The sequence below is a fragment of the Myotis nattereri genome (assembly GCF_964212035.1).
Source record: "Myotis nattereri genome assembly, chromosome: 4".
In the NCBI taxonomy this organism is placed as follows: domain Eukaryota; kingdom Metazoa; phylum Chordata; class Mammalia; order Chiroptera; family Vespertilionidae; genus Myotis; species Myotis nattereri.
The window spans coordinates 80927286-80953255 of record NC_138079.1 but is presented as its reverse complement, the minus strand read 5'-3'; the positions used below and the strand labels follow the sequence as shown (position 1 = coordinate 80953255).

General features: G+C 56.3%; 1 protein-coding gene across 2 annotated transcripts in view; it reads right to left on the bottom strand.

Moving 5' to 3' along the window:
- The window catches only part of COL26A1 (collagen type XXVI alpha 1 chain), a gene marked incomplete at its 5' end in the record, with an annotated part of 168642 nt that overhangs the window by 11513 nt on the left and 131159 nt on the right, over nt 1-25970 (bottom strand). For both annotated transcript variants that reach the window (XM_081088758.1, XM_081088759.1), the window contains 4 exons: nt 1453-1605; nt 2171-2269; nt 4465-4618; nt 12188-12249. In XM_081088758.1, the coding sequence (XP_080944884.1) occupies nt 1453-1605; nt 2171-2269; nt 4465-4618; nt 12188-12249 (468 nt within the window). The remainder of the gene's footprint in view (nt 1-1452; nt 1606-2170; nt 2270-4464; nt 4619-12187; nt 12250-25970) is intronic.

The window sequence follows — 25970 nt, the reverse complement described above, 5'->3', positions numbered from 1 at the left end:
CCTGTCTAGTGGCCTGTCTCCCAAGGCCTGGGCTCCTCTAGGTGAGCCCCATGCGACTTCACCCTGCGCATCCCCAGAGCAAGGACAGGGCAGCCAGGCCCAGGAACTGTCTGGGCTACCTCTGCCCCTCCCTCCATACATGGGAGCCTGGACTGTCCTTCCATAGGCCTCACAGCAAGCGGGCACCTGTGGGTGCTCAGACCCACCAGCTGTCCCCACTGGAGCATCCCCACCCTTCCCAATGCTCACACCCCAAAGGCTGCCCTCCCTCAGGGACCCCAGGGCTGGGGAAGGAGGGTCCTGTCTCAGGAGGGCTCTGGGCACTGGAGGTGGTAGGTGGGCAGCGTCAGGTCTGACACAGAGCATCATGCCCAGGCCAGGGCAGCCTGCAGCACTCAGATGGCTCCTCATGGCCCAGGGGTATGGGGCTGCTGAGCCCTGAGACCCCCAAGTGCATCACAAACACTATCTATTCTCTCCCTGCCCAGGGGCATCTCTGAGCCACATGCGGGTGAGAAAGCTGAGTGTTCAGTGAGTTAACATTCGCTCCAGGCGCCCCATGAGAGAGCCGGCCCCTCCCCAGGCCCTGCCCTGCTGGCCAGGCCCCTCACTCACTGAGGACACAGCCCAGGACCCCAATTCACTTGGTTCAGGCTAAGCCTGGGGGCTCTGTTTTACAAGCCCAGAGCAATTCCATCGAGAAATATTATCACCCCCACTTTACAGATGGAAAAACTGAGGCTCAGAGAGGGACCAGGTGTTAACACTCAGGCGAGGGCTGTGCTGCCTGAGGAGACAGAAGCACCAGCAGGACAGGAGGTGGGGTTTCCCCAGCAGCTGACAAAGGTCCCCCCACCACGGGGTCCTGGACGTACCCACCCATCCCCTCTCCACAACATGTTAAGTCAGTCCTGCCACTGTGCTTCTTATAGAACCCTTCCCGCTCCCACGGGCCTCAGCTCCCTCAGCCAGGCCGGCGCTGCAGCGCTGGCTTCCCCACGGCAGGCAGTGCTTCCGGGGCTCAGGGGTGCCCCCCTGCACTAGCCTGTGGCCCCTGAGGGCGGAGTGTTTTTCTCTCTGCTGTATCCCAGTGACGACACACAATAGGTGCTCAGTCAACACTCGTCAGATGACCTGCAGTGCGGGACTTGGGACAAGGAGATGGGGCAGCGGATGACCTCAATGGTGCTGCCATCCTGGCAGAGAACCTGAGGCCAGGCCAAAGGGCAGGGTGCTCTTTGCCGAGTCAGGACCCCACCTGAGCACCAAGGCAGGGACAGGTCAGGCTGGGCCCAACGTGAGGTTGGGGGGTCAGTATGGGTCTCCCGGGGCCCCCACCTCTCCCAAGCCAGTGCCCCACTCACTGATAGGCCCCTCATGGGTCCTCTGGGGAGGGCTATCCCTCAGCAGACGGGGTGGCCCAGGCCCCCCTCCCCTCAGGCCAGAACTCACTGTCCTTGTCCGTAGGTGGCTGCAGGGAGTAGAGGACGCCTTGGGGGCCATTTGGAGGGAGCCCCGGGTTGCCTGCTGGGCCGGGGGGGCCAGGGGGTCCGGGGCGCCCCATCTCTCCAGGTAGCCCACGGGGCCCTGGTGGCCCCAAGAGGCCTGTAATGGGGAGAAGAGGAGTCAGGCGAGGGCTGGACCTGGCAGCCAACATATCTGACAGGAAACAGGCCCCAATGGGGACAGGGTCCACAAGGGTCAGCCGTGGCCTTTAGACCAGTCTCCTAGAGGGCTATCTTGGGATGTAAGTGACATGGCTTCCCCCTTCCCTGCCCCCTGCACAAGGAGCCCTGGGGCAGCTGGTGCCAGGGGAGGGAAGCAGGGACGGCTCTGGCCTGGTCCCTCTGCCTCCTCCTAGGACCTAGCTCTGGGCAGGAGCACCCAGGGTGGCGACCAGCCTGATGAGGGGTCACTCCCCGCAGGACCCAGGAGGAGTTCACATGACTGAGGACAAGCCTCACCCCAGCAGCCCCACCCCCACACTGGCACCCACAGCCCCAGAGCCTCTCTCTTCCTTCCTGCAGCCCAGGGTGAGACCAGGCCCTAAAGCGCGGGGGGATGGGCAGCAATAGGGTGCCGGTGGACGTACGAGATGACGCGCCTGCTTAGACAGGGGAGAAACCCAGTCCCCGTCCCCAGGAGACAAATGACAGAGCCAGATCCTTACCAGGAGGCCCTGCCGGGCCCTTCTCTCCTGCCTGGCCCCGGTCGCCTTTGGAGCCTGGGGGGCCTGCAGGCCCCGGCGGTCCTGTCTGCCCCGGGGGCCCTGGGGAGAGAATGAGATGAGGCCTGGGGACACTGGGCTTAATGGGCGGCTCCAGGCCGAACACCTGTGCTGTGGGAACAGCCCTGCCCCCAGGAGCCTGTCCACCTGAGGCTTCCCCGATGGGCAAAGGGACCTCAGCCCCAGGAGTCGGGCATTACAGTTGACACCCTTTCTGCACTGAATGACCTCGATGATCCCAAGAGCTGCTTTGTTTCCATCTGACAGGTGGGGGAACTGAGGGCCCAGAAGGCGTGGCCCCTCGCTCAGGTTCCCAGAGCCAGGCTGTAGATGAGTCAGGTTCCCTCTCTCCGAGTCCTTCTGTCTCCCTGCTCAGAGTTGGGAAACGGCTTGTGGCAAAGAGTTCCCCCAAGGCCTCCTCGGAGACTCCAGGAAGCACCACAGGACAAGCCTGCCCACCTCCGCGGGCTCCAGGCCCCCCGGGTGAGTGAGAGGAGACAGAGGTAAGAGGACCACCGTGAGGCCTGGGGACAGCCCCTCCTCCCTCCGGAATGCCTGGAGAGGGCGCTCAGAAACGCTGGCTGGACTGATGGGGGGGGCTGCGCTGGATCTTAAGGCCCTTCCATCTCCGAGTCCACATGACTGTGGTCCAGGAGGAAGGGCCTGACGGGCTGCTGCTTTGGGGAGACTCCACCTGCTCTCTGGGAATCCAGGTGTCACCATTCGTAGGGTTTGTTCGCCACCTGGCGGCCATTTCTTGGAACTGCACTTTCCCTGGGAGGGAGCAAGGTCTGGCCCAGAAGACCCAGAGTGGCTCCCAGCCTTCTCCTCCCACCCCCAGGGGGTAAGGCCTGGGTCCTCCCGGGGAAGGGCAGCTCCTTTTTCAGTCACAGAAGAAGGATTTAAAGAACATGGGTGTGGTCCAGCCCTCTGGGGTGAGGCCTTGGGGACAGTGGCCAGAGAACTGGGCCAGGGAACCCACAGTGAGAGGCTCCCCTCGCCCACAGCCTGAGCTCACCCCTCCTCCCACAGCCTCAGCGCCTCAGAAGAGCCCAGAATATCTGCTCCTCCCCCAGCCCCAGGACTGACTACTGGATGCCAACTCTCCCCGCTCCGAGGGTCACCCTCCCTGCTCCTGCTCCCGCAGGACGGGCACACACATGAAGCAGGGCAGAGGAGGCAAGCGAGGGGCTCAGGCAGGTGCTCAGAGCTGAGTCTGGGAGGTGCTAAGAAGCTGGGGGCTCAACTGGGAGAGTGGAGAGGGAAGGAGAGCATCACCTTCAAAGGGCTCCAGTGGGGACAAGAATCATGGAGACAGAACCCTTGGGTCGCTGGTAACCCCAGGGGTCACTTCTCTGAGCCTCAATTTCCTCTGTAACCCCAAGCTTCATGAGCTTACCGGAAAGACCAGAAAGGACATCTGTCCAACCTAGCGTGACGTACGGATGTTTAATAACTGGCACAGCATGGACACTGACCAGTCAGGGGACACCCGCCTTAAACCCCCTAGGTGAGCCAGACTGGCAGGTGTCAGCTGAACACCCACTCAGGTCAAGGCCCAGCACAGTGCCTGGCACAAGGCAGGCGTTCAATGATCCGGGCGACTATGACTACAATTATTACTATTCACAGGTTCAGAGGACAGAATCCTGACCAATGGATGGAAGCTATAGAAAGAAATTTTTATCCCTGACTTTCAAATGTGGAGGGAAGGGAGAAAATAACAGGGCAGCAGATGCCCTCCAACGCTAGTCAGAGCTTGTTGAGGAGTCCCCAGGAGCTGGTGGGAGGCAGTGAGCTCCCCGTCCTGGGGGGTATGCAGACAGGGGCCAACCAAGGAGTAGGCTGGGCTGAGGGCCTAAATGAAGATGCTAAGGTAGCATCAGGGCAGCTAATGAGGACAGTAGCTGGACTGTATACAGTAAGGAATGGTGGGGACTGGGGCAAACTGCAGAGCTAGACAGGATCTGAAGGGCAGGCATGACAGAGCTAGCCAGTTGTCTCCATGATGGACTGCCAGTTCCAATGGCCAAAGTCTCCATTTTTCTAAAAGAAGCCAGAAGTCCTCATTTTTATGTGAAATCCCTCAGTGTTTAAATGGCAGCTCAAGTTTTCAGAACGCCGTGTGGGCACGTTTGACCTAAGGCCCGTGTGGGGCCTACCTGTGGACTCCCTGAGCCATGCCCGCCCGGGACCTCTCTAGCCGGCCCCAGCTCTCCCCTGTGGGCCGCACTCACCGGCTGGGCCTGTGGGCCTTCTTCGGGGCCCTGGGTGGGCGAGAGGGATAGCGTCAGGGAGGAAGTCCTCATTCCAGGGCGGTGGGGTGCTCTGGGGGACCGGCAGGTCATTGTCTGGGCTTGAGGGACGCTCTGCTGCTTCCAGCAGGAGAACCTGGGCCAGAGAAGGGCAGAGGGTCAGGCCTGGGCCAGGCCAGGGACACATGTGGACAGGGAGAGTGCCCCACGAGACCTGCAGCTCCCCCTGCTGGGTTGGGGTCACCCTCCTCAGTGGGACCCCCACTGCCCTCGCTGGATGCTCTCCCACCCCTGCCCTCCTGTCCTTCCCGTTTCAGGAGAGCCCTCCTGGACCCTCAGGCTCAAGCAGGTCCCCACTGGACACTTTCAGAGTCCCTGTACATATTTTCTAGAGGGGCCATCGCTGGGTTTGGGGATCTGAGTAATGACCATGGTCACGTCCACCTCACTAGCTCCTCACAAGGGGGGGACTGGGTGTGCTTGTCCCCCACACTGCCTGGCTCAGGGCACAAATACATGGTCAGGGAATGTTTGTGGATGGATGGATGGATGGATGGATGGATGGACGAATGCATAGATGGAAGGTGGGAAGGAGGGAGGAAAATGAGAGAAAAAAAGAAAATGAGAGAGGGAGAGAGAAAAAGTAAGAAAAGAAAAGGGCCTGGTTTGGCACAGGAATTTTAGTAGGAGCTCCAGGAAAACAAAAGAGGCTGTGATCGCTCAGGGCAGCTGGCAAGCAGCCTGTCTTCTCCCCTTGCGGGAGTCAGGGGTCAAAGACCGCAAGACCCAGGGCCTGGGCAAGGAAACTCTCTCCCTAATTCTCTCCAACTGGGAGCCAGGCCTGCGGCTCCAGCAGAGCCCGGTTGTCTCTGAAGAGGCCAGCAGGGGGCACTGTGTGCCCAGGATCAGTGCAGGGCCGGAAGGCAGGTACCGAGAACCGGGGCGGGCCTGGGCGGAGTGGGAGGGGAGGGCACTGGGGCCCCTCCGCTGCATTAAGTGGAGTCTGGCCTCCTGCTCCCACCCCGTGGTGTGTCCCTGCCCTTGGTGTCCATCTGACCGATGGGGAGGGAGAAGTCTGGTGTCTCAGGTTCACTCCAGCTCTTGGAAGCCAGACCCCTGAATCCTGCTAAAGTACTAGCCCCACCCCCCTTTCCCGTGACTCAGGGGGTCTGAGGATGGTCAGAGGGTGGTGAGGGGGGCCTGTCTGGGGGGCCTGCTTTTATGATCACTGCTGCCCAAAGGTATCCAAACCCCAGGCCTGAACCCCCACTCTGTCCCATCCTGAACCCTCTCCAACATCCGAGTCCGGGGGCCTCCCTGGGACTTGCCTCCCCAGCTCCAGGAGGGTCAGGGCCTGTGCATTTGGCCTTTCCCTGGCCCCACCCCAGTGCCCCTCGGCCTGCAGTCAGCCACACATCTCCCCCGGCCTGTGGCCCAGGCCCCACAGCAGCTTCTTGCCTCCCTACCTCCATCTGCCCCCCTCACCTCCTAGAGCCCCCCACTCTCTTCCACACAGCAGGGGGATGAAGGCCTCATGCCAAACGAACCCTACCCAGTCCCCCTCCAAACCTCCATTGTCCCTGCACAGGTGCCCGTCTCACCCTGCCCTGCCCCTCCTGGGCCTCACCTTAGGCTCTGTGGCAGATCCCCTGAATGACCCCCGAGGCCCCCTGACCTGACTCCCCTCCTGCGGCCCCTGGCTGCTGCAGGGCCCTCTGCCAGCCCTGCCCTTCCCTCCTGAGGAAGATCCTGGGCTCCAGTGAGCTGCCCCTCCTCCCTACGGTCGCCTCACCCTCTGGGCAGAGGGGCCCTCCATCCCATCCCTGTTCGCTCCCTTCGTGCCAATGGCCAGCCAGAGTGGGGGACAGGACCACCTGGAGCAGGTGCCCTCCTGCTGTTGGTCCCCAGAGCCCGGCGCCGGTGAAGTGCTGTCTGACGGGGGAGGCTCAGGTCCTGCGGCCAACAGGCTGGCTGGAACCCGGGCTTTCCCGTGTGGCCTCTGTGCGGCCTTGTGCAAGCATCATGCCCTCTGTGAGCCTGTTTTCCCATCAGCAGAATGGGGATGACTACAAGCCACCTCCACAGCACTCAGGCCTGGGCTGGGCTGTTTCCCAGGTACGAGGCAAAGGCCCTCTGAGCACCTACCACCACCACCATCCCCCCCCCCCCCCCCCGCCAACCACCATCACCACCACCACCACCACCATCACCACCATCCCCCACCCACCACCACTGAGCGCCTACCACCACCCCCCACCCTACCCCCCCCACCACTGAGTGCCTACCACCACCACCACCACCACCACCACCACCACCACTGAGCGCCTACCACCACCACCACCATCCCCCCCCCAACCACCACCACCACCACCACCACCCACCCTACCCCCCCCACCACTGAGCACCTACCACCACCACCACCACCACCACCACCACCACTGAGCGCCTACCACCATCACCACCATCCCCCCCCCAACCACCACCACCACCACCACTGAGCGCCTACCACCATCACCACCATCCCCCCCCCAACCACCACCACCACCACCACTGAGCGCCTACCACCACCACCACCACCCCCCACCCTACCCCCCCCCCACCACCACCATCCCCCCCCACAACCACCACCACCACCACCACCATCCCCCCCCACAACCACCACCACCACCACCACCATCCCCCCCCCAACCACCACCATCCCCCCCCACAACCACCACCACCACCACCATCCCCCCCCCCCACCACCACCACCAGCACCACCACCACCAGCACCAGTTCTGCAGTGCTTCTGGGCTCAGGTGACAGTCTCCGAGGACCTTGGGAACCAAGCGTCTCAGGTTTCCATCTGTACTGGGTGGCTGGGCTCCTGCCCTGTGAGGCTCTGGTGACTCCGTTGAGCCCCTCCCCTACCTGATCCTCACAAGAGCCCACGAGACAGGCAGGGTCAGTGTGGCCACCTCGCGGGCCGGGTGGCAATAGAGGTTCAGAGGCCACAAGCGTCTTGCCCAAGGCCACTCAGCGAGCAGACGGCAGGGCAGGCCCACGTGGTGCCCCGTCCGCCTCTCCACAGCGAGGCCACAGCTTTGGCCTCAGGGGAGCCTCGCAAAGGCAAGGAAAAGGGGACCCGCTGGCTCAGGCCACAGCAGCTTCAGGTGGAACCCAGTCTCCTGACCCCTGGAACCCCATGGGGAGGAGGGGGTTATGATTTCTGCCTCAACTGCTGAGTTTTCCCTGGGAAGCTGGCTGGACGGTCACAGTCAGGGACTCTGGGGCAGTCGAGGGGCTGGGGAGTGGGGAGAGCTGGCTGTCGGAGGCAGGAGGCAGCAGACCCTGGTCAGTTGGGCGCGAGGATGGGGGTGAGAACTGGCAGGACCTGGGTCTTGGGGGCCGGCGTGGATGAAGGTGGGAGTGGCTCTCCCATTGTTGGTCTGGCTCTGGGGACAGTGGGATTGCCACCAGTCAAACGACGGCATGGGAGAGGGCAAGACTGGGTGAAGGTGACCAGCGTGGGGTGGGTTCAGTTGCAGTATCTCAGGGTGGGGGGACCCCCATATGGACCTATTGCACAGGGAGTAGGCAGGAGCAATAGGGGCTGGGCAGCTTGGGGGAACCAAAAGAGGGGTGCCTGACCGTGGCTCCTGGGGGCAGGCCCTGGTATTCTCCTTTCATGGCCAGGCTCTGGGCTCCCCAGAGGCACCTGCCACATGCAGCCTTGTCCCCACACAAAAGGCCTGGCTCACTTCCTCCTGGGGCACCTCCCACACAGACACCAGGCCCACGGAGCCCACAGACCGGGCAGAGGAGCACTGCCCACGGCTAAGGGAGCATCAGCCCTGGCCCGAGGCCAAGCCCTCCTGGCCTGGCCGTGGCCAACCTTCTGGAGAAGCTGCTCCCACCCTGCGGGGCATGAGCTCACCAAGCAGGCGGCAGTGGGCGTGGGGACTCGGCCCAAGAAAACCAGACCATGGCCTTCCAGGGCAGTGGCCCTAATGACGCCATCGCGGTCTGGCTGCTTGGCACCAGGCGCCAGCCGAACTCCGAGGCCTCGATGACCCCCACGCAGGGAAGTCCCCTCGGGCTCCCTCCCACTCCTTGTGGCCCATGAAGTCAGAGTGAAAATGGAGGGGGAGGAGAGGGAGGAAGGCCGAAAGCTTTTTCCTGCTGGCCTTCTGTCTTCTGTGCCCCCACAGCCATCCCAGCTGTCCCAGGAAAGGAGGGCGGTAGGAGTCCCAGACCAACGGCTAGGACGGGGTCCTCTGGCAGCTCAAGCACCTACAGGGAGTGAAGATGGAGCGAGCTGACCCCGAAGGTTGTCTGGACCCCACCGCCCCTTCTCCCTTGCTCCAGAACCCCCTGCGGGTCCCAGAGAAAGAATCCTGATTGGCCAGGTACTCATTTTTCCAGCTCCCTGGCAATTAGGAGGTGGGCATACAGCCCAGGGCTGGCCACTGAGACATAATGAGTTTGTTGGGGGTTACTTCCTGCTTTTGAACTCGGTGTTAGGATGTGATGCCTTGAGCTGCAGTAGCCACTTTGTCACCATGAGGCATGGACCTTGAGGACAAAAGATAATTCACTAAAGAGGTGAAGGGGGCGGCTGTGAAGAGCCTGGGTTCTTGAGCCACCAAAACAATCCAGGACTTTTTGTTAAACAAACAATACATGTCCTCAAGGCATAGCTGCCACTAGGTACTTGTACCTGAATGCATCTCTCCTGACACATCCAAACGGGCTTCCTCGGGGGAGAAGTCTCAGCTTTCAGGCCTTTGGGTTGCTGCTCTCTATGTCAGCTGCTTGATTTGACTCCCATCTGGGGTCTGGCCGCCTGGCTCTGCCGTCTGTCTGTCGTTAGCCACCAGACCCCAGCCTCCGGCCTGGCTGGCCCCAGCGCCATGTTCTCTGACCCCTGCAGGCTCATCTGACCTTGTTACATGCCCCGGGGTTGCTGGGCTGTCCTGACAACTTGGCTAAATTGTGACCCTCTCCTTCTCCAGGCCACTACCTCCCAAGGCCCTCTGACCCAGGCCAACGAAACTCCTGGTGGCCCTACCTCTCTAGGAGATGCTTGAGCCTGGAGCAGGCAGGTAGAGGCAGCGAGAAGGTGAGCTGGGACAGGAGTCTTCCAGCCCCTGTCTGGGACTCCAGGAGGCGGTGGGCTGCTGAACTGGGCTCCCCATGAGGAAATAGGTGCAGCCATCTCTTTGCACATCCCAGACCCAAGCTACCTCCCCTCACTCCTCCCCACCCAAGAACCACCTGAGCTGCCCACTATATACCTGCCTCAAAATGTCCCTGTGAGGAGCAGGGAAGTGACTCCTTCAACTTCTGTTTTACGGGATAGCAGAATGAGGCCCGGAGTCGAGGAGGGATGTGCCAAGGCAGGGCTATTGCTAGGACAGGAACCCTAGCCCTGGTTCCTCGAACACATCCTGCTGCTCCCCCCACCCCCCCCAACCCCACCCCCAAAGCCTGCTGAGGGGGTCACGATGCCTCAGGCCGGAGAGCAAGCCTGGCCACCGGCCCGCCACCCTTGGCTTTGCTGCTGGGGCGGAGATGGAGGGAGGTGTCAGGACTGGGCGGACTTGGGAAGGAATTGCTCATGGCAGGAGGGCATGGGTGAGGGCCAGGTGGGTGGGGACAGCTGGCCCTGTGCCAGTCCTCCCCCGGAGCTGTGACTTTTAACACCCGGGGTGCTGGGCTGGGGCCAGGGCAGGCTGTGGGCGATGCTCTGCCAAACCACGCGGAGGCTTCAGGTGCCTGGAAAATGTCCGTCAGGCCGCTGGCCCGGGGACCCTGCCTTTCCTAAAGTCTTGGGTGCCAGAAGTACACCCCATTATCTTCCCCAGCACGGTGACCCCTCCAGGGATTCCTCAGCCCCGTGTAGCTTGGCCCATGTGGCTGCATCTTCGCTGTGAAGCCTCCATCCCCAGCACCCAAAAGCCACTGACCCCCAGGAGGGCACCGGTCCCCACCCGGGCCTGTGCCCAAGGAGCCTGGGCAGCCAGAGGAGCCTCCCTCCCACAGCAGGGGTGGGGACAACGAGGCCATCCAGCCCTGGGGCTTTCATGTCCTGTGCTCTGCACGGACGTCTCCTGTGCACCTGTGTCTTATGGTGGGAACAGAGGCGTGGAGTAGATGATAACACCGACCCTCACACCTGCCTAGCATCCAACCATTTCCAAAGCCGGGTCCCGCCACCAAATCCCCTGAGGCCCTGGCAGCCCCAGGAAGCTTGATCTATTCTGCAGATGAGGAGGCGGGAGCTTGCTAAAGTCACCCAGCTGGTGGGTGGTCCCACGTATGTCTGACCCCCAGTGACAGTCACCTGCAGCCCCCATCTGACGAGGCAGGTGCCCTCACAGTCAAGCTTTCAAGGCAGGGGCAGGGCCAAAGGCCATGTCGGGCTGGCAAGGGCTGTGTGTATGTGTATGTGTGTCTACGTGTCTACGTGCCTGTATGTGGTATCTGTACGTCGTGTCTATGTATGTGTGCCCGTGTGTTCATGTGTACCTTTATGTGTCTACTAGTATGCATATGTGTCCATGTGTCTCTGCGTGAGGGCCAGGTGGGTGGGAACAGCTGGCTCTGCTCAGGGCTCCTGCCCACCTCAGTGCTCTGGCCTCCCTGGTAGCTGGCCATTGTCACACCACCTCCTCTGTCAAGGCACTCTCTCCTGGGCTGAACCAGCCCCAGCTGGGGCTCTGCCTCGGGCTCAGGTAAAGCCAGCCTCCCAGTGCTGGCTCTGCCCTTGGGCCAGGCAGTCCCACCCCCTGCAGTTTTGCTGCCCCAAGGGGTCTGTCTTCCCCTAGGCCCAGCCCCTCTAGTCAGTCACCAGCGCCTGCTCTCAGACCTCTGGGGTTCTACTGAGAATGGCCCCGCTGGGGCATAGCCCGTGGCCCCCACTGCTTCGCCTTCTCCCTGCCTGTACCTGCCAATGGCTTTCTCTGGCCATGAGTGAGCTGGGGGGCAGGCCAGAGTGACAGGGAACACCACCCAACAGACGCCTCGCCCAGTGAGGGACGGGAGCATCCTGACCCCTGAGGTCTGCTCTGCAGCAAGCTCTGCACTGCCTCCCAGGGGCCCTCCCGGGTAACCTGCCCGCCACACGCCTGCACCTGGCACATTCTTCCTTCCCTGGCTTACTTCCTCCCTCTTCTCCAGGGCCACCTGGGGCCATTCCCAAATAAATACTTATCCTTCATCAAGTCCTTCTGCCTCTGAGGCGACCTTCTCCTTCCCCTGATGTAGACGGGCCGAGGGCTGGCTAGTGCTGGGGAGCTCTTCCTCCATCAGCTAGCTCCTCTGTGCCCAGCCCCATGCCAGACAGCAGGAGGAGGGGCCAGAGTTAGGGGAAGCAGCCCTCGGGGCGGGGTTGGTGGGACAACCACTCCTTCCTTTGAGGGTCCACTTCTAGGCATCCAGTCCCTCAGCCCCCGAGGCCTGTACCCAGACCAGCCTGCTGCCTGGGACCTTCAGATTTCTTGCTCTTTCCACTCCCTTCCCCCACCCCAGGAGGCTGGCCCAGCCTACAGAAGGCCACCCACAGCTGCCTAGGCCCTAGTAGCACCCAACCCCTGGGACCAGGCTGCTCAGGCCTGGTGGGCTCCCTGAGGCTTGGGCCACACCCTGAGTCACACCCTGCAGGTGCCAGAGGCACCCTCCCCCCAGCCAGCTCTCTGGGACCAGGCTCCCCAGTCTGTCTGACCTTGGCCTCCAGCGTGATCAGTCGCTCACTCATGTCGCTGAGCCGGGTACAGTTCATGCATTCTGCAAGAGAAGAGGAGCCAGGTGAAGGGGGAGTGTAGATCCTGGGGAGAGAGCCACCCAGCCACCAGGACAGCCTCTGGGTAAGGAAGCAGGGAACTCTTTGATTGTATGCCCGGAAAACTCCTACCCATCCATCAGGGCATCATCCTAAGCATCCCCTCCTCCGTGCAACCTGCCTGGCCCCCGAGCCTCCTTTCTGGGCACCACAGCACCTAGTGCCATCCGTTTATCCAGCGAAGTGCCTGCGCCAGCACCGAGCCAGCCTGTGAGCTTCCTGAGGGCAGGGGTCTGTGTTTGTTTTGTTTGCTCATGAGCCTCAGCACCTGGCACAAAGTAGGGGCCCAGAAATATCTGAGAGTTGATGAATGGACAGCAAATGAAATGTGCTCCCCGACTTTGAGGACTGCAGTGTCAGAGGCACAGCTGGTAAGGTCTATGCTAGAGCTGTAAGAACAGCACGTGCAAGAGAGCATCATGGGGTCACCAAAGCCAGGCTGGGGTGGGGGTTGGAGGTCCGGGAGGGCATCCTGGAGTCATTGGCATCAAAAGTGAGGCCCGAGGGACATACTGGTAGAGTGATTGGCCAGGTGAGGAAGAGGGAGAGGCCAGGTCCAGCAGGGGAAGAACAGGTGCTAAGGCCTGCAGGGGAACCGAAGAGGGGTCTGCCAGCAGCCTGGCCAGAGCACAGCACCCCTCGGGGCCCCCAACGCTGGAGCCGGGGCCTTAGCACAGAGGTTCTGGCAGGAGGAACTCCTGAGGCCAACGGGCAGCTGCTGGAGGAGGGGAAAATCAAGGTCAGTTTGCATTTCTACAAGTTCACTCTGGCAGCAAAGTGTACAGTGGGAGGAGTGGGAGGCCTGAAGCCGGAAGGCCCACTAGGAGGCCCATGATGGTTAACCCCCAGGCACACGACTCCCTGGGCTGTAATTATCTTTCTATGTCTGTCTTCCCAGAGAGCCAGAGCTCTTTAATGAGGAAATAGATGGTTCAAAGCTGTTCCAAAGAGCTTTTATTGCTCTGGAAGTCAGGGGACACCTGAATTCCTTGCTCAGTTCAAAGCCTGGCCCGACAGGAACCCATCTGGTTAAACAGACACACATGCACGAGAGGAGCTGGGTAACTCAACAGATTCCACTGGCTGTGTGGAGGCCCCTGGGCTGCAGTGAGGCCTGCACGTCCACCAGCAGGTCCACGGGTCCCACGCCAGGCTGTCCCTGGAAAGGTCCCCATCGCTGTCACTGAATGCAAGTCACCTTGCCAATGTCTCTGTTGCTCTGTGAGGGCAGTGGGCGGAGATGGCCAGGGGACACTTGGGCCATGGAAATAGGTGGTCCAGGCGGTGTCCTTGCCAGGAGTGCCCGGCCTTGGGGCCCAGGGGGTTGACATCCACTGCTTCCTGCTCACCAGCCCTGCCTGGGTCCAGAAGGCCTACTACTCGGGCGTTCACCCTCATCGCCCTCCCTGTTCCCCTGGGCTGGGCCCAGCCAGTGGTTTATAGGCATGTTTTAGGAACAGAACTTTTCCCCCCAATAAACCTTGTCAGTAACCTCAATACATAAAACAGATTAAAGACTGAGGTATAAACACGGAAACTTTAAAACAACTAGAAGAATGTATACAGTTGTCTGACTCAGGTCGGGCAGGACTTCACAAAGACCAGCAAGAGAGGGGGGGGGGTGGGGGTTGGGGGTTGAATGGGGGAGGGGGAGGTTGTACATATCGATTCCCTCTAGTTTCTCCGGGGAAGGGATGGTAAAGAAAGGGAAAGGTATAAACCACAGAGCACAGCGACGGGCAGAGGAGACCCTCAGCAGATGAGTGCTGCTCATAAAGGGAACACAGCCCGTGGCCGAGGCCCAGCCTCCTCACATCGGAGAGGACCAGACCCTCCAGGTGGGAGAAGGGCAGTATCCCCTGGGCACAGGGACCCACCTGAGGAGAAAGGCCCACAGGCACTGACATTGGGGGAGCCCCCCTATGAAGTAGCTGGGTCCCAAAGGCCCCCAGCAATAAGGCCAAACCACAGGGAAGGAGCCTGAGTCGCTTTAGTGCCTCCTTCTCAAGTATAGACAGCCCAGGATGTCAGGTCCTGGGCCTTTGAAAGGAGCTTTTAATGGGAAAGACAGAGAACAAAACAGAGTCCCATGATCCATCCACCCACCCTACACCCCATCCATCAGCCCGCCACAGACAACCATCCCCTCGTCCACCTGGAGGCACGGGGGGTGCCCAGGAGCCCCTTGGTGACTGTGCTAAGACTGACAGGGTGAGCGGCAGGGCAGTAAGGAGGAGGGTGCCTGCCCTCGCAGCCAAGGCCCAGGAGCCCTCCTGAGCAGCCATATCTCACGGGAAACAGGCTGACTCCAGAGAGCAGGATGCGTGAGCCCCAGCTCCCCTCCTCTCCACGTGGGAGGGTGCACCCCACCTGGGGCAGCAGGAAGAGCAGGAGGCTGGGCATGGGTAAGTTGTAAACTAGAGCCCCAGCCCCACCCATGGAACATTCTACAGCGGTTATGGACCTTGAACAAAGTGTTTCCAGGATCTGAGGCAACAAATAGGACTCCCTGAAGAGGGGAAGGGCAGCAGAGGGAGGGGAGCCTCGGGCTCTCGCAGGAACCTATTTCTGGAAAGTGTGCTGGGCTCGGGCCCAGTTTGCTCTGGCACCGGGCGCCCTGTTTGGCAAGTGAGGAGCTGCTTGGCTGTTGGTGGGCACAGGGGGTCCAGGTCCCCAGCCGCAGAGAGGCCCCGGAGGCCCAGCCAACGGGCAGGGGCGAGTCCGTCAGCTTGGCCTCCCCGTGCCACCTGCCCTGGCAGGCGCTCTGAGACCAGGCGGGGTTTATGGCTCCCCTGGCATTCTGTCATCGACAGGCAATTAAATTATGTTTGCTTAGCTTTCTCCAATTATTCATGGGGAGAGAGGTGGAAACGGCGCTGATGGGATGACTGGCTCTGTGACTGGTTGAGGCCCCGCCTGCCCAGCTCTGGGCCTTGGTTTCCCCTCTTCACATGAAGACTTTAACTTTCTGAGATTCCGTGGTTCCCATGTTCCTACCCGCTTCAGGCCGGTAAGCGCCCAGCCACCACACAAGTCCCCAGTGTCGAGGACACAGGTATCAGGAAATCTTTGCCAATATGCTGGAAGTGTGGATGTGCCAGACAAACAGGTGTGTGTGTGTGTGCGTGTGTGTGTGTGTGTGTGTGTGAAAGAGAGACAGAGATAGAAAAAGTAAGAGAGAGAGAGAAAGAGAGAGAGAGAGAGAGAGAGAGAGAGAGAGAGAGAGAGAGGGAGAGAGAGAGGCAGACACTAACTCCTTGGTGTGGTCAGAGGAAAGGGAACGCTATAGAGACCACAGACTCACGGTGTGGCTGAGAGGCCTGCATCTCACCTCTCTGCACCTCACTTTTCCCACTTGTGAAGGAGTTTACATTGGATCAGCTCCAAGGGCTTCAGGGTCCTGGACTCAATTCTCCTGGCACCGTACCCTTGCCCTTGGGCTCTCCCTGCTGGGCTCTGTCCACCTACAGCAAGATGGTAGTTGCCAATCCGCCTGCCATTTGCCCTTGGCCAGCACTACAACTGGTGATAGCTCTGCACCCAAAATTCTGGACCTTCCTCCTGAATGAGGCTGGATTCCCAAGACCTGACCCCTGAGAGGGGTTTCATCCCTGGGGTAGGAGTTGGCTACTGCGGAGGAATCTAAAGAGGCAGAGTGAGTCCACTGTGAGGCTTGGGCCATGAGATTCCAGCAGGGAGAAGAGTGGTCCTATCCCCCAAAGACCCAGCTCTCTCTGTGAGAGGTCTTAGAGATGGGACTGCATGCAGGGGGCATGTACAGGGTGGATGTTCCCAGAAAGCCAACCCAGCATGACCCAGCTGGAGGAGATCCCTAAAATCCCCCTGAGAACTTACCCCTAGGCAAGACTCTTAGGCCCTATTAGGAGAAGAGGGCTTCAAGGAGGTCAATGGAGCCAAAGGCTGGGGGGACAGGGTCAGGGTAGGCCAGGTAGATTGATCATGAATGCTCCTACGAGACCACAGGATAAGGAGGTCTTGAGTGGCCTCAGTTTCTTCAATAGGACAAGAGATAGGCTGAGATAGAACCTCCAGCACAAATACATCTGGCACCTTCTATCTTACTACGCACAGGGTTAGCCCTGCTCTTCCCAAGAGGTTAACCTTTGGCCAAACATTCTTTTAGTGCTTCCCTCCATCTGCTCTGGTGTCTGGAGGTCAATTAAGAGCTTCCTCCACTAGTGAGACTTTGGTCATCTCACCCTCTGTCAGAAACATTGAACAGCTCTCACTGCTCTCAGGAAAAAGTCGCATCTTGGCTAGGCTTAGCCAGCCTGCACGGGTCTCTGTGCCTTCTGCTCTGACTACCACACTTACATCCAGGCCAGGTCAACCACTTCCTGCCAGGACACACCATCTGCGCTTTCTCTAATGCCCATAGGCTCTCTCCAGTCTTCAAGACAGAGGTGTTCTTTTGAGGGAAGAGGATTTTCTGGCTAAGATTCTGTACCCAGCTCAACTACCCCCCAAGGTTTGAGCAGAGAATGAAAGCATTTGTACCCATGGGAGGCCTTAAATATGTATACTCCAGGCACTCCTTCTCATGAAGATGTTGAGGATGTGCTCCACCAAAACAAACAGTAAACTAGAGACAGGACCCAAAACAGGGAAATAAAGACAAGTTCAACATGGGAGCGAGATAAAGGAATATCCTAAGAAGGGAAATGAAGGAATGTCACACGATGACAGTGTGCAAGAGGCTGGAGCGCGACCCAACCACACTAGATCAGGACACAGAGGGTTCTAGAAAGGAGAGAGCCCCTGATGTGTGTGAACGCAAGGAAGAGAGAATTAAGCTTCTTTTGGAAAATCTGGGGTGAATTAGTGACATGCCAAGTGATACATCTCTATGACATGGCATAAAAAACTAAGCATATAAGAATTATTAATTTCCAGAAAAATGAAAAGTCTAAAGTGAAGAGAAGTGCCTTGGTATACTAACCTGAATCGGCTGTGAATAGCATTTGCTTTGTTATAGTACTCTATTCATTGTCTGTTGATCTAACCCAAATTCTGATACAATTATTTGGGAGTTGGGGAGGAGTAGAGGACATGGAAGCTAGATCAGGGATGGGGGGAAAAAACCACACCAGACCCTTGCACAGGAGAAAGTCAACAGAAACTCTCCAAGATGAAAAACCAAGAGAAATAGCAATGTGTAAATGTTAGCACTACAGAGGAAAGCCCCCCACCAGAAAAAAGTGCTTGTCCTAGCCGTTTTGGCTCAGTGGACAGGCGTCAGCTGGCAGACTAAAGGGTCCTGGGTTTGATTCCTGTCAAGGGCACATACCTTGGTTGTAGGCTCCATGTTGGCCCTGGCTGGTCCGTGCGGGAGGCAACCAATTGATGTGTCTCTCTCACATCGATGCTTCTTTCTCTCTGTCTCTCCCCCTCCTTTACAGTCTCTCTAAAAATCAATGGAAAAAATATCCTCGTGTGATGATTAACCAAAAAACAAAGGGCTTGACTAAAGGGAATAAAAATTGGGAGTAAAGAGGTATATAGGAGACTACTCTTTCTCACTGTAAGCTTTAAAGGACTATTTGTCTTTATAAAACAATAAACATATTCAATATACATAATATAATTAAAATTTTAACTGGGTAAAAACATGAAGCCTGCTCGTGATGCTATGGAAACAATACACAAACTTGTATCTGTATTCTGTTTACAATTATATAAAAGATGAATAGTCAAGGAATGGAATGAGGAAAAATAGAAATAGTTGCAGTGGTAGGATTATGGGTGTTTTGCCCTTGTTTGTCTAAAATTTCTGGGTGACATTTTATTCTTTTGGCTCAGTTTCTGGATCTAAAAATAGGACCAACCATCCCTACCTCGATTGGGTTGTTATGTAGAGTGGGAGAACTGAGGGGGAATAGTTTCGACCTTCCCTGGTCCCTGTGTCCCAGCTTCTGACAGTGGCTCCCAGCACCTCAGGCCCTGGCTTTTCCATTTTCCCCAGCTCTCAGCTCCTGGCGTGGCTATCCCACCCCTGGGCCACTACCACACTGAGGGCAACTCCCTGCTCATGTGAGACTATGGCCTCTGTTCCCCTCTGCATGAATCACCTCTGGTTTCACATGTTAGCAGGCACACAGTAGGGTCTTAATAAATATTCATGGACTGAATGAAACAAGCATCCCTTGAGGGTCATTTGTTCATAGTTCTTAGTCTTCTGAACAGAGGAGGAAAAGACCTTGAAAATCATCACAGGTAGGAAACCATGGCCCAGAGAGGAAAGGAAGTTGGCCAAGTTCATGGCCTTATGGCAGATGAGCCTACCCAAGGAGTCCTCCTTCTCTGTAGGGCCCAACCATTGAGCACAGGCATGAGGCCCATCCGCAGTTCACTGGGCTTGTCCTACATTATAAGAAGATATTTGCATGTGTCCTGAAGGTGAAGAAGAATCTAAAGATCTGGTTCCACTGCCAAGCCAACACCTTTGCAACATCACTGGACTTCAAGTCTTGGTCTCCTCATCAATAAAATGGGCCTGATACTCTCTCCCTGGCCCACCCCTGAGAAATGTGACAGGTCTCAGAAGAGATCAATGTGAAGACACACCACAAAGTGCATGAGGGGAATGGCCCTGAAGCTCACATTTCTGGTCTGGGGTGAGAGGAACCAGTTTCCCCCCATATCTGTGGCCCCTTAGGATTAGCAGCCTTGAGACTCAGTGGCTGAAGGGAGGCTGGAGGCCTGAGAAGGTTCATTGTATGTGTCAACCTAGCCAGGCTCTGGTGCTATTGTTTGGTCAAACACCGGTCTAGGTGTTGCTGTGAAGTTATTTTGCAGATGTGGTTAACATCTACAACCAGTTGACTTTAAGTAAAGGAGGTTACCCCAAATAATGTGGGTAGACCTCATCTAACCAGCTGAAGATTTTAAGAGCAAAACTGAGGTTTCCCAGAGAAGTAGGAACTCTGCCTCAAGATTGCATCAGCAGATCCTCCTGAGTTTCCAGCCTGCTGGCTGCCCTAAGGCTTTCAGATTTGCCAGCTCCTACAATTGCATAAGCCAAATCCTTAACATACATCTCTAGAGATAGATAGGTAGATATACATATATGGATACACACACACACACACACACACACACACACACACACACCCCTTCTTGGTTCTGTTTCTCTGGGGAAACTGACTGATATAAGGCCCTACCCACAAATAGGTCCTAACGAGACTCATCAACCAGGGCAGCGTTTCCCGAACTCAGGAGGGCTCTGTGATTCAGCTCCAGCTGCCTTAAAGATGGCACTACCAGATTTAGGAAATAAAAACACAACATTTTAGCAACCCTACTTAGTACTTTGTTCCTTCTGTAGTACTATCTGTGACAAGGACCCAGGGATCAGTGGCCTCACCCTCAAGGGCCTCTGGACATATAAGTGACCGTGCTGAGGGGCAGTGCCCATCGGTGTGCCTCTCCTATGCAGGACGGGGCCCACCACTCCTCACCGTTACGGGATTCTGTCTGACCTTGCACTGGAAACCTGCCCAAACAGACCTCACGAAGTCCCCTACTTAAGCTTCTGTACCAGGTGGGAATCCAATTAGCCATAAGGCTTGGAGATGTTTGGGGGGAAGCTAGCTAGCTGCAGGCTAGATTTTTAGAGGCCTCGGGGCTCTCCAGGCACCTGGGGCAATGAGGGCATGGTAAATTCTAGATTTCTCCAGTCCTGGTATCTCCAGTTCAGCCTGCAGCTCTAAGGTAGTAGAGAGGTTGACAGTCAGAGAGGTTCAGCAAGACACTCAAGGCCACACAGACTGTCAATTAAAGGGCAGAATCAGAATCCAGGTCTCCCTTCCCATGAGACCATGGTGGACTGAGCTAGGTGCCCTGGTTGGGGCGGCCTGGAAAGCCACCTGTCCATTGAACTTCTAGAGAACGGCTTATCCAGGTAATCGCAAACAGACTGGATTTCTCTCAGCCACACATCCCAAAAGGAAGGGTAAAGAGAGCAAGCTCAGGCCGATGGTAGGGGCCCTGCCCTGTGCCTCCCCTATGCTCCTCAACACATACCAGAGCAATGAACCCCATCAGGGACCGGGGAGCCTGCTGGTGGGATAGAGATGTGGCTGCCCGCCAGGCCCAGCCTTAGGGCTGGTGGACAGGACAGAATAATTAAATTCCATCCTTTTCTATATCAGGGATCACAGAGAAGGCAAGATTATTCAGGAACTCCTGCCAAGACTTTTATTGAAGAGTAACTTGAGTTCCTTCTGGGAGAGGGGCAGCCTCGCATGGTGTCTTCAGTATGTTGCTGAACACAAGTCCCAAAGGACTGACTGAGCAGCACTGAAGCTTCTCGGAATACAATGGGAGTTGGCTACCTCCACCCCATGTCTGGCACCCTCATCAGCAGCCCCTGGTCTGTGGAACTTTCTGGCAAAGTTCAGAAACACTCCATGGGGACAAGGGATAACACTAGTGAGTGAAATCAATTCACCAAATGTTTGTCAGGTACTGAGTGGGTGAGAGACAGGATTACCCATCCTTCCTTGTGGGTGAGGAGGTTCAGCAATGTACTCAAGCTCACACAGACTGCCGTTTAAAGGGCAGAATCAGAACCCAGGCTTCCCTTCCCAGAAGGGCATGGTAGGCTGAGCTCCCGGCCAGGGCAGCAACTTCCAATGTGAGGGGAAGACAAGTGCCTGTACCATGGCTCGACACTGGCAAAGTCTGAGGCTTCTGTACCCCAGCTTAGCCCTCGGGGCTCTGCCGGCCTGGCTAGCTGAATCTGTCTTCTTCCCTCTCTACCTCCATATCCAGCCCACAGTTCAAAGCCAGTGGGTCTTGCACCATGGCTGGGCCACACCCCAAAGCAGCTTCCCCCAACAAAATCTAAAGAGGAATTATTAAATTAATTTAGCACCATCAGTGGAATATAAAAACAGCTCACAAAAATCAACCATATTCCTATATACTAGTGACAGACAAATAGAAAATGAAATCTTAAAATACCATTCACAAAAACACCATTGTCTAAGAATAAATCTATTGAAAACCATAAATTATCACTGAGAGAAATTAAAGAAGATCTAAATAAATGGAAAGATGTACTCTGTTCACGGTTTGGAAGGCCCAATATTGTATATGAAAATGCAAAGGTCTAAGAATAGCCAAGGCCATCTGGAACAGATAGAAAACAATAGGGAAGACTCATATTATCAGAACTGAGACATAGTAATTAAGACACTCTATTGCTGGTTCAAAGAAAGACCCACACCTATACAGCCACACAGTATAAAAGACCCAAAGGCAGCGCTGTAGGGAAAAGGTAGGCTCTTCAATAAGTGGTGCTGGGTCAATTGGATATTGAAATGGAAAAGTAAAATGAAAAATTGGGCCCTAACCCACACCACCCATGAAAGTCAATTCGAAATGGGTCATCGATCTCAATATGAAAGATAAAGCCATACAGCTTTTAGAAGAAAACATAGGTGACTACCTTCATGACTTCAGAATAAAGATTTCTCAGACAGGACACAAAAAGCACTAACATGAAAGCAAACTTTGAGAAAAAAAAAGTGACTGCATTAGAATTAAGATTTTCTTTTCATCAGAAGATACCATTCAGAGAACAGAGGCCTATCACCAGGCAGAAGAGGGTTCTTGGGATTCTTATATCACAAAGTAAGACACCCAACTGGCCAGCAGTCCCACGTAGAGGGGCGCCGCTCGGCCATATAAAGAAACGCTAATTAGATCACATGAGACACTCCCACACACCCACCAGATTGGCTACGATGAAAAAGACTAACACACCAAGTCCTACAGAGAACAGGAGCCACTGGAACGCTTCTCAGGCAGTGTTAATGGAGTGTCTGTGACAACCACTTAAAAATCGTTTGGCAGGTTCTGATAAGGCTGATGAGAAGGCCACTCCATGACCCAGCAATTCTATCCCCAGATGAGGGGACAGATGAGGTGCCCACAAAGAGCAAGCAGGGGGTGGCATCTCTTTGGTCACTGGGGCTTTCAGAAGAAATGGGAGCAGAGTTTTAAGAATTAAAGACACAGCCCAAGCCCAGGAGGTAGGACTGGATGGAGAAGCAGAGGAGGGGTCCCAGGAAAAGAGGAAGGAGGCCTGGGGAGCAGCTCTGCACCTTTCTCTGCATGAACCTGGGCAGGTCCCTTCTTTTCTCCAGGCCCCCACTCCTCCAAAGGCAAGGTGAAGGTCCAAGAGAAGCTGCTCTGACTGCAGGGGGTGGGAGCCCAGAGACCCCAATAAGCACCTCCTACTCCCTGGGCTCAAGGTGGGCAAGAGGTGGGCAGGTCGCGGTGCCCCCATCTCTGGTTCTCAGACACCCCAGGGAGCAGCATGTGAAGAGGCTGGTCCCACATCTCTCGGGGGTGTCATGCCCACACAGAAGCTACCTGCTTTGTGACATTGGGCTCAGCTCCTCGAGGCAGTGCCTGTCACTTACATACTTCTCGGTCTGGCCTGCCCCCTCCCTGCACACGCTCCTCTCAGCTGCCCCTCATCCCTCCTCACCAGAGTAGGTCTGGCTGGAGCCCAGGCCTATCTGGTCACCGGCTGAGATACCATGGGAGGAGGCCAGGGAGGAGAATTAGGCAGGTGGAGACTCCTGACTCAGGTTCAAATCTGGGCCTCACCTTTCCCAGCAGGAGGAGGTTGCCGTGCAAACTAACGGATGGCTTCATGGGGCCCCTCCTCTCTACAGGCACAGGCCCTCACCGAGGATGTCTTTCTGCTAACTGCCTCATTTCCAGCCTGGAGGATCACTTGCACACAAACTGATTCTGTCTTAGAGACACTTCTCCCCACCCCTGGGGTAGTTTAAGACACATTTGGACAATACATAGGCTAGGGCGGCGCTTGCACAGGATTTACAGTGGTTGTCTAATAGCTTAAGACTAGTCACCTCTCTGCCCTCCCCCCATTCTCCCCGCCCCAACCTGTGTGACTTGGGGAAGTTACTTAACTCCGAACTTCTGTTGCTTTGCTCACAAGACAGGAATAATCAAGGACACCTCCTCGGGCCCTGAACTGGTTAGAGAGAAAGTAGGTTTCGCACGGAGTGCACGTCTGAGAAAGGGCAGCTGTTCTTTGAGCTCTCTGTTAGGAAGCAAATCTCCCCTACCACTGTGAAGACAGGAAGGCTCTTAAGAGCTATCTCATCCGGCCCTTTCTTTTTACAGATTAGGAAACAGTTCTGGGGTTGTTAAGTGCCACAGTCACACATCTGAGGAGGCAGCTGAACCAGAGCTAAAACCCAGTTCTGCATAGGCACCTGGCAGCCTTTTCACCCTCCTGGGATGGGCACATCCTTACTTCCACTCAGTCATTTACACCATAGTGAGAATGAGTCCATACAACACCGCTGAGGGCAGAGCCTTTACAAAACACTCTTCCATTCCCCTCAAGGACCTAAGAAGGTAACATTATCCCCACAATTAAGGAAGGGCGAGAGATAATCCCGCCCAGAAAGGTGAAAGGTGGCCCAGGATCCGGAAATGCCAGGCCTCCTCTTGGGTCAACAGCAACCGTCTGTGTGCTGGTTCGAGCGGAGGGACAGGAAGCCCTTTGCTCAGGCACAGAGCGTGGTTACTGGATTAGGGCTTCTATTGGCCACACTTTCCAACGCCCAGACACTGGTCTGGAGCAGCGGGAGAAGCTTCTGCTCCATGAACTGGGCTGGCGTCCAGTGTCCTATCCCAGGCTTCTGAGAACCTAGAGAGACTCGCCAAGTGGAGATGGGAGGAGGCTCAGGCCAGAAGCAGAGCCCTTGCCAGGGAGGTGAAAGGACAGCCAAAGGTGGGCCTCGGCATCTGATGCCTGCTCCCTGCTCCTAGCTGGACTGGAGCTTGCGAGAAGTGGAGAGCCAAATCTCCTCCCTTCCGCCTCTCTGAGTTTTAGGAATATGATGGGGTGGGCTTGGGGTGCAGATTCTCATGGGAGAGAGATCTACCCAAGTTTAAGCGAGGGGCAGTCTGATCCAGTTCCCCCCAGTTGCCTTCTCCCTCTTTCCTGCCCCCCAGCTCTGCAGACCAGACCCAGGCACTGCAGCCAGAGGCACATGTGGCTGCCTGGGAGGAGGGCCCTGACATGAGCACATTCCAAGGAAGCAGTCTCGGCAGACCCGAGGGCCTGGAGTGGGCACTGGGTAGGTTGGGGAGGACTGGGGTAGGACCCAAACACTTCCGCTTCGGGACTGCTCACCGACCCAGCAGAGCCAGGGAGGACACCGGGAGTCAGGAATGAGCCTCCCTAATGGGAGGGGGCATCTAGTTTCTTCCAACACTACTTCCCCAGCCCTGGCAAGGAGGAGCCCCAGAGTCCTGAAAGGCAGCCATTCAAAACTGCAAAGTCTGTCAATCTGGAGGATGTGAGATGCGATCTCATTGTGATTTGAATGTGCATTTTCCACATTGCTAATGAGGCTGAACAGCTTTTTATAGGTTTCTGAGCCATTTCTCACGGCCCTTCCATCTACCCTGTGGAATGCCTGTTAGTGCTCTTCAAAAAAAAATTTATTTAGAAAGAGAGAGGAAGATGTGTGTGTGTGGGAGAGAGAGAGAGAGAGAGAGAGAGAGAGAGAGAGAGAGAGAGAGAGAGAGAGAGAGATCTACTTGCATTAATTGGTTGCTTCTTGTATGTGCCCTGACTGGAGATGGAACTCACAGCCTTGGCGTATCGGGACGTCGCTCTAACCAACTGAGATACCCAGCCCTCACTCTGTTCGTGTTCTTGGCCAACTTTCCTGTTAAATTGTTCTTTTTCATATTGATTTACAGGAGTTCTTTCTGTATTTCTGGTACCAACCCTTTGTCAATCTTAGGCGTTATAAATATGTCCTCCCAGTCTGTGGCTTATGTTTTTGTCTTGGTAACACTGCCTTTTGTCATTATAGGAGCTTTCCAACCTATTTACCTTTTATTTCTTTAACTCGGGTATTTTGTGAAGTCGTGGTAGGCACCTCTGAAATCCACTAATGACTAAAGGGACACAGCTGGGAGCACTGTTGGCCGTGGGGTTGGTGGCTGATGTCTACGTGGCCAGAGTTTCCTTTCTCTGCCAGGTTTGCAGTTTTCATCATGAATTTTATCTTTTAAACTGTAACTGAGCTGAATTACATGAATACATTTTTCTAAACTGTGTATGTCTTCCTTGGAAAAGTGTCTCTTTATGTCCTCTGCCCATTTTTAATTGGATTATTTGGGGGTTTTTTCTTGTTCTCTACATAGCATACATATAGACTTATACATATACTAGTATGTATAAAGGTATACATATATTCACAAAAAGGGTGTGTGTGTGTGTGTGTGTGTGTGTGTGTGTGTGTGTGAATGGTGAATGTCCCCAGGACCTCTCCAGCTCAGACACCCAAGCTCTATGCGCACATGAGGACTGGGATGCTGGGATCACACACACACACAGGCACTCGCAACATATGTGCACATGTGCATAACATATGCAACATGGAGGTCTCTTAAGCCTTCCCTATAGGTCATTCCAAGCTGAAACGACTCAAAAGCCAAGAGGTGAGACGCCCCTCTCGCAGCCCCTGAGGTCTGTGGAAAGCGAGGGCCTGTGAATGTGCGCAGGAACAGCGGCAGCCGTTGGAGGCAGGCGTGAGGCTGTGTGTGAAGGAAAGGACAGACTTTCAGCGTCAGCTCC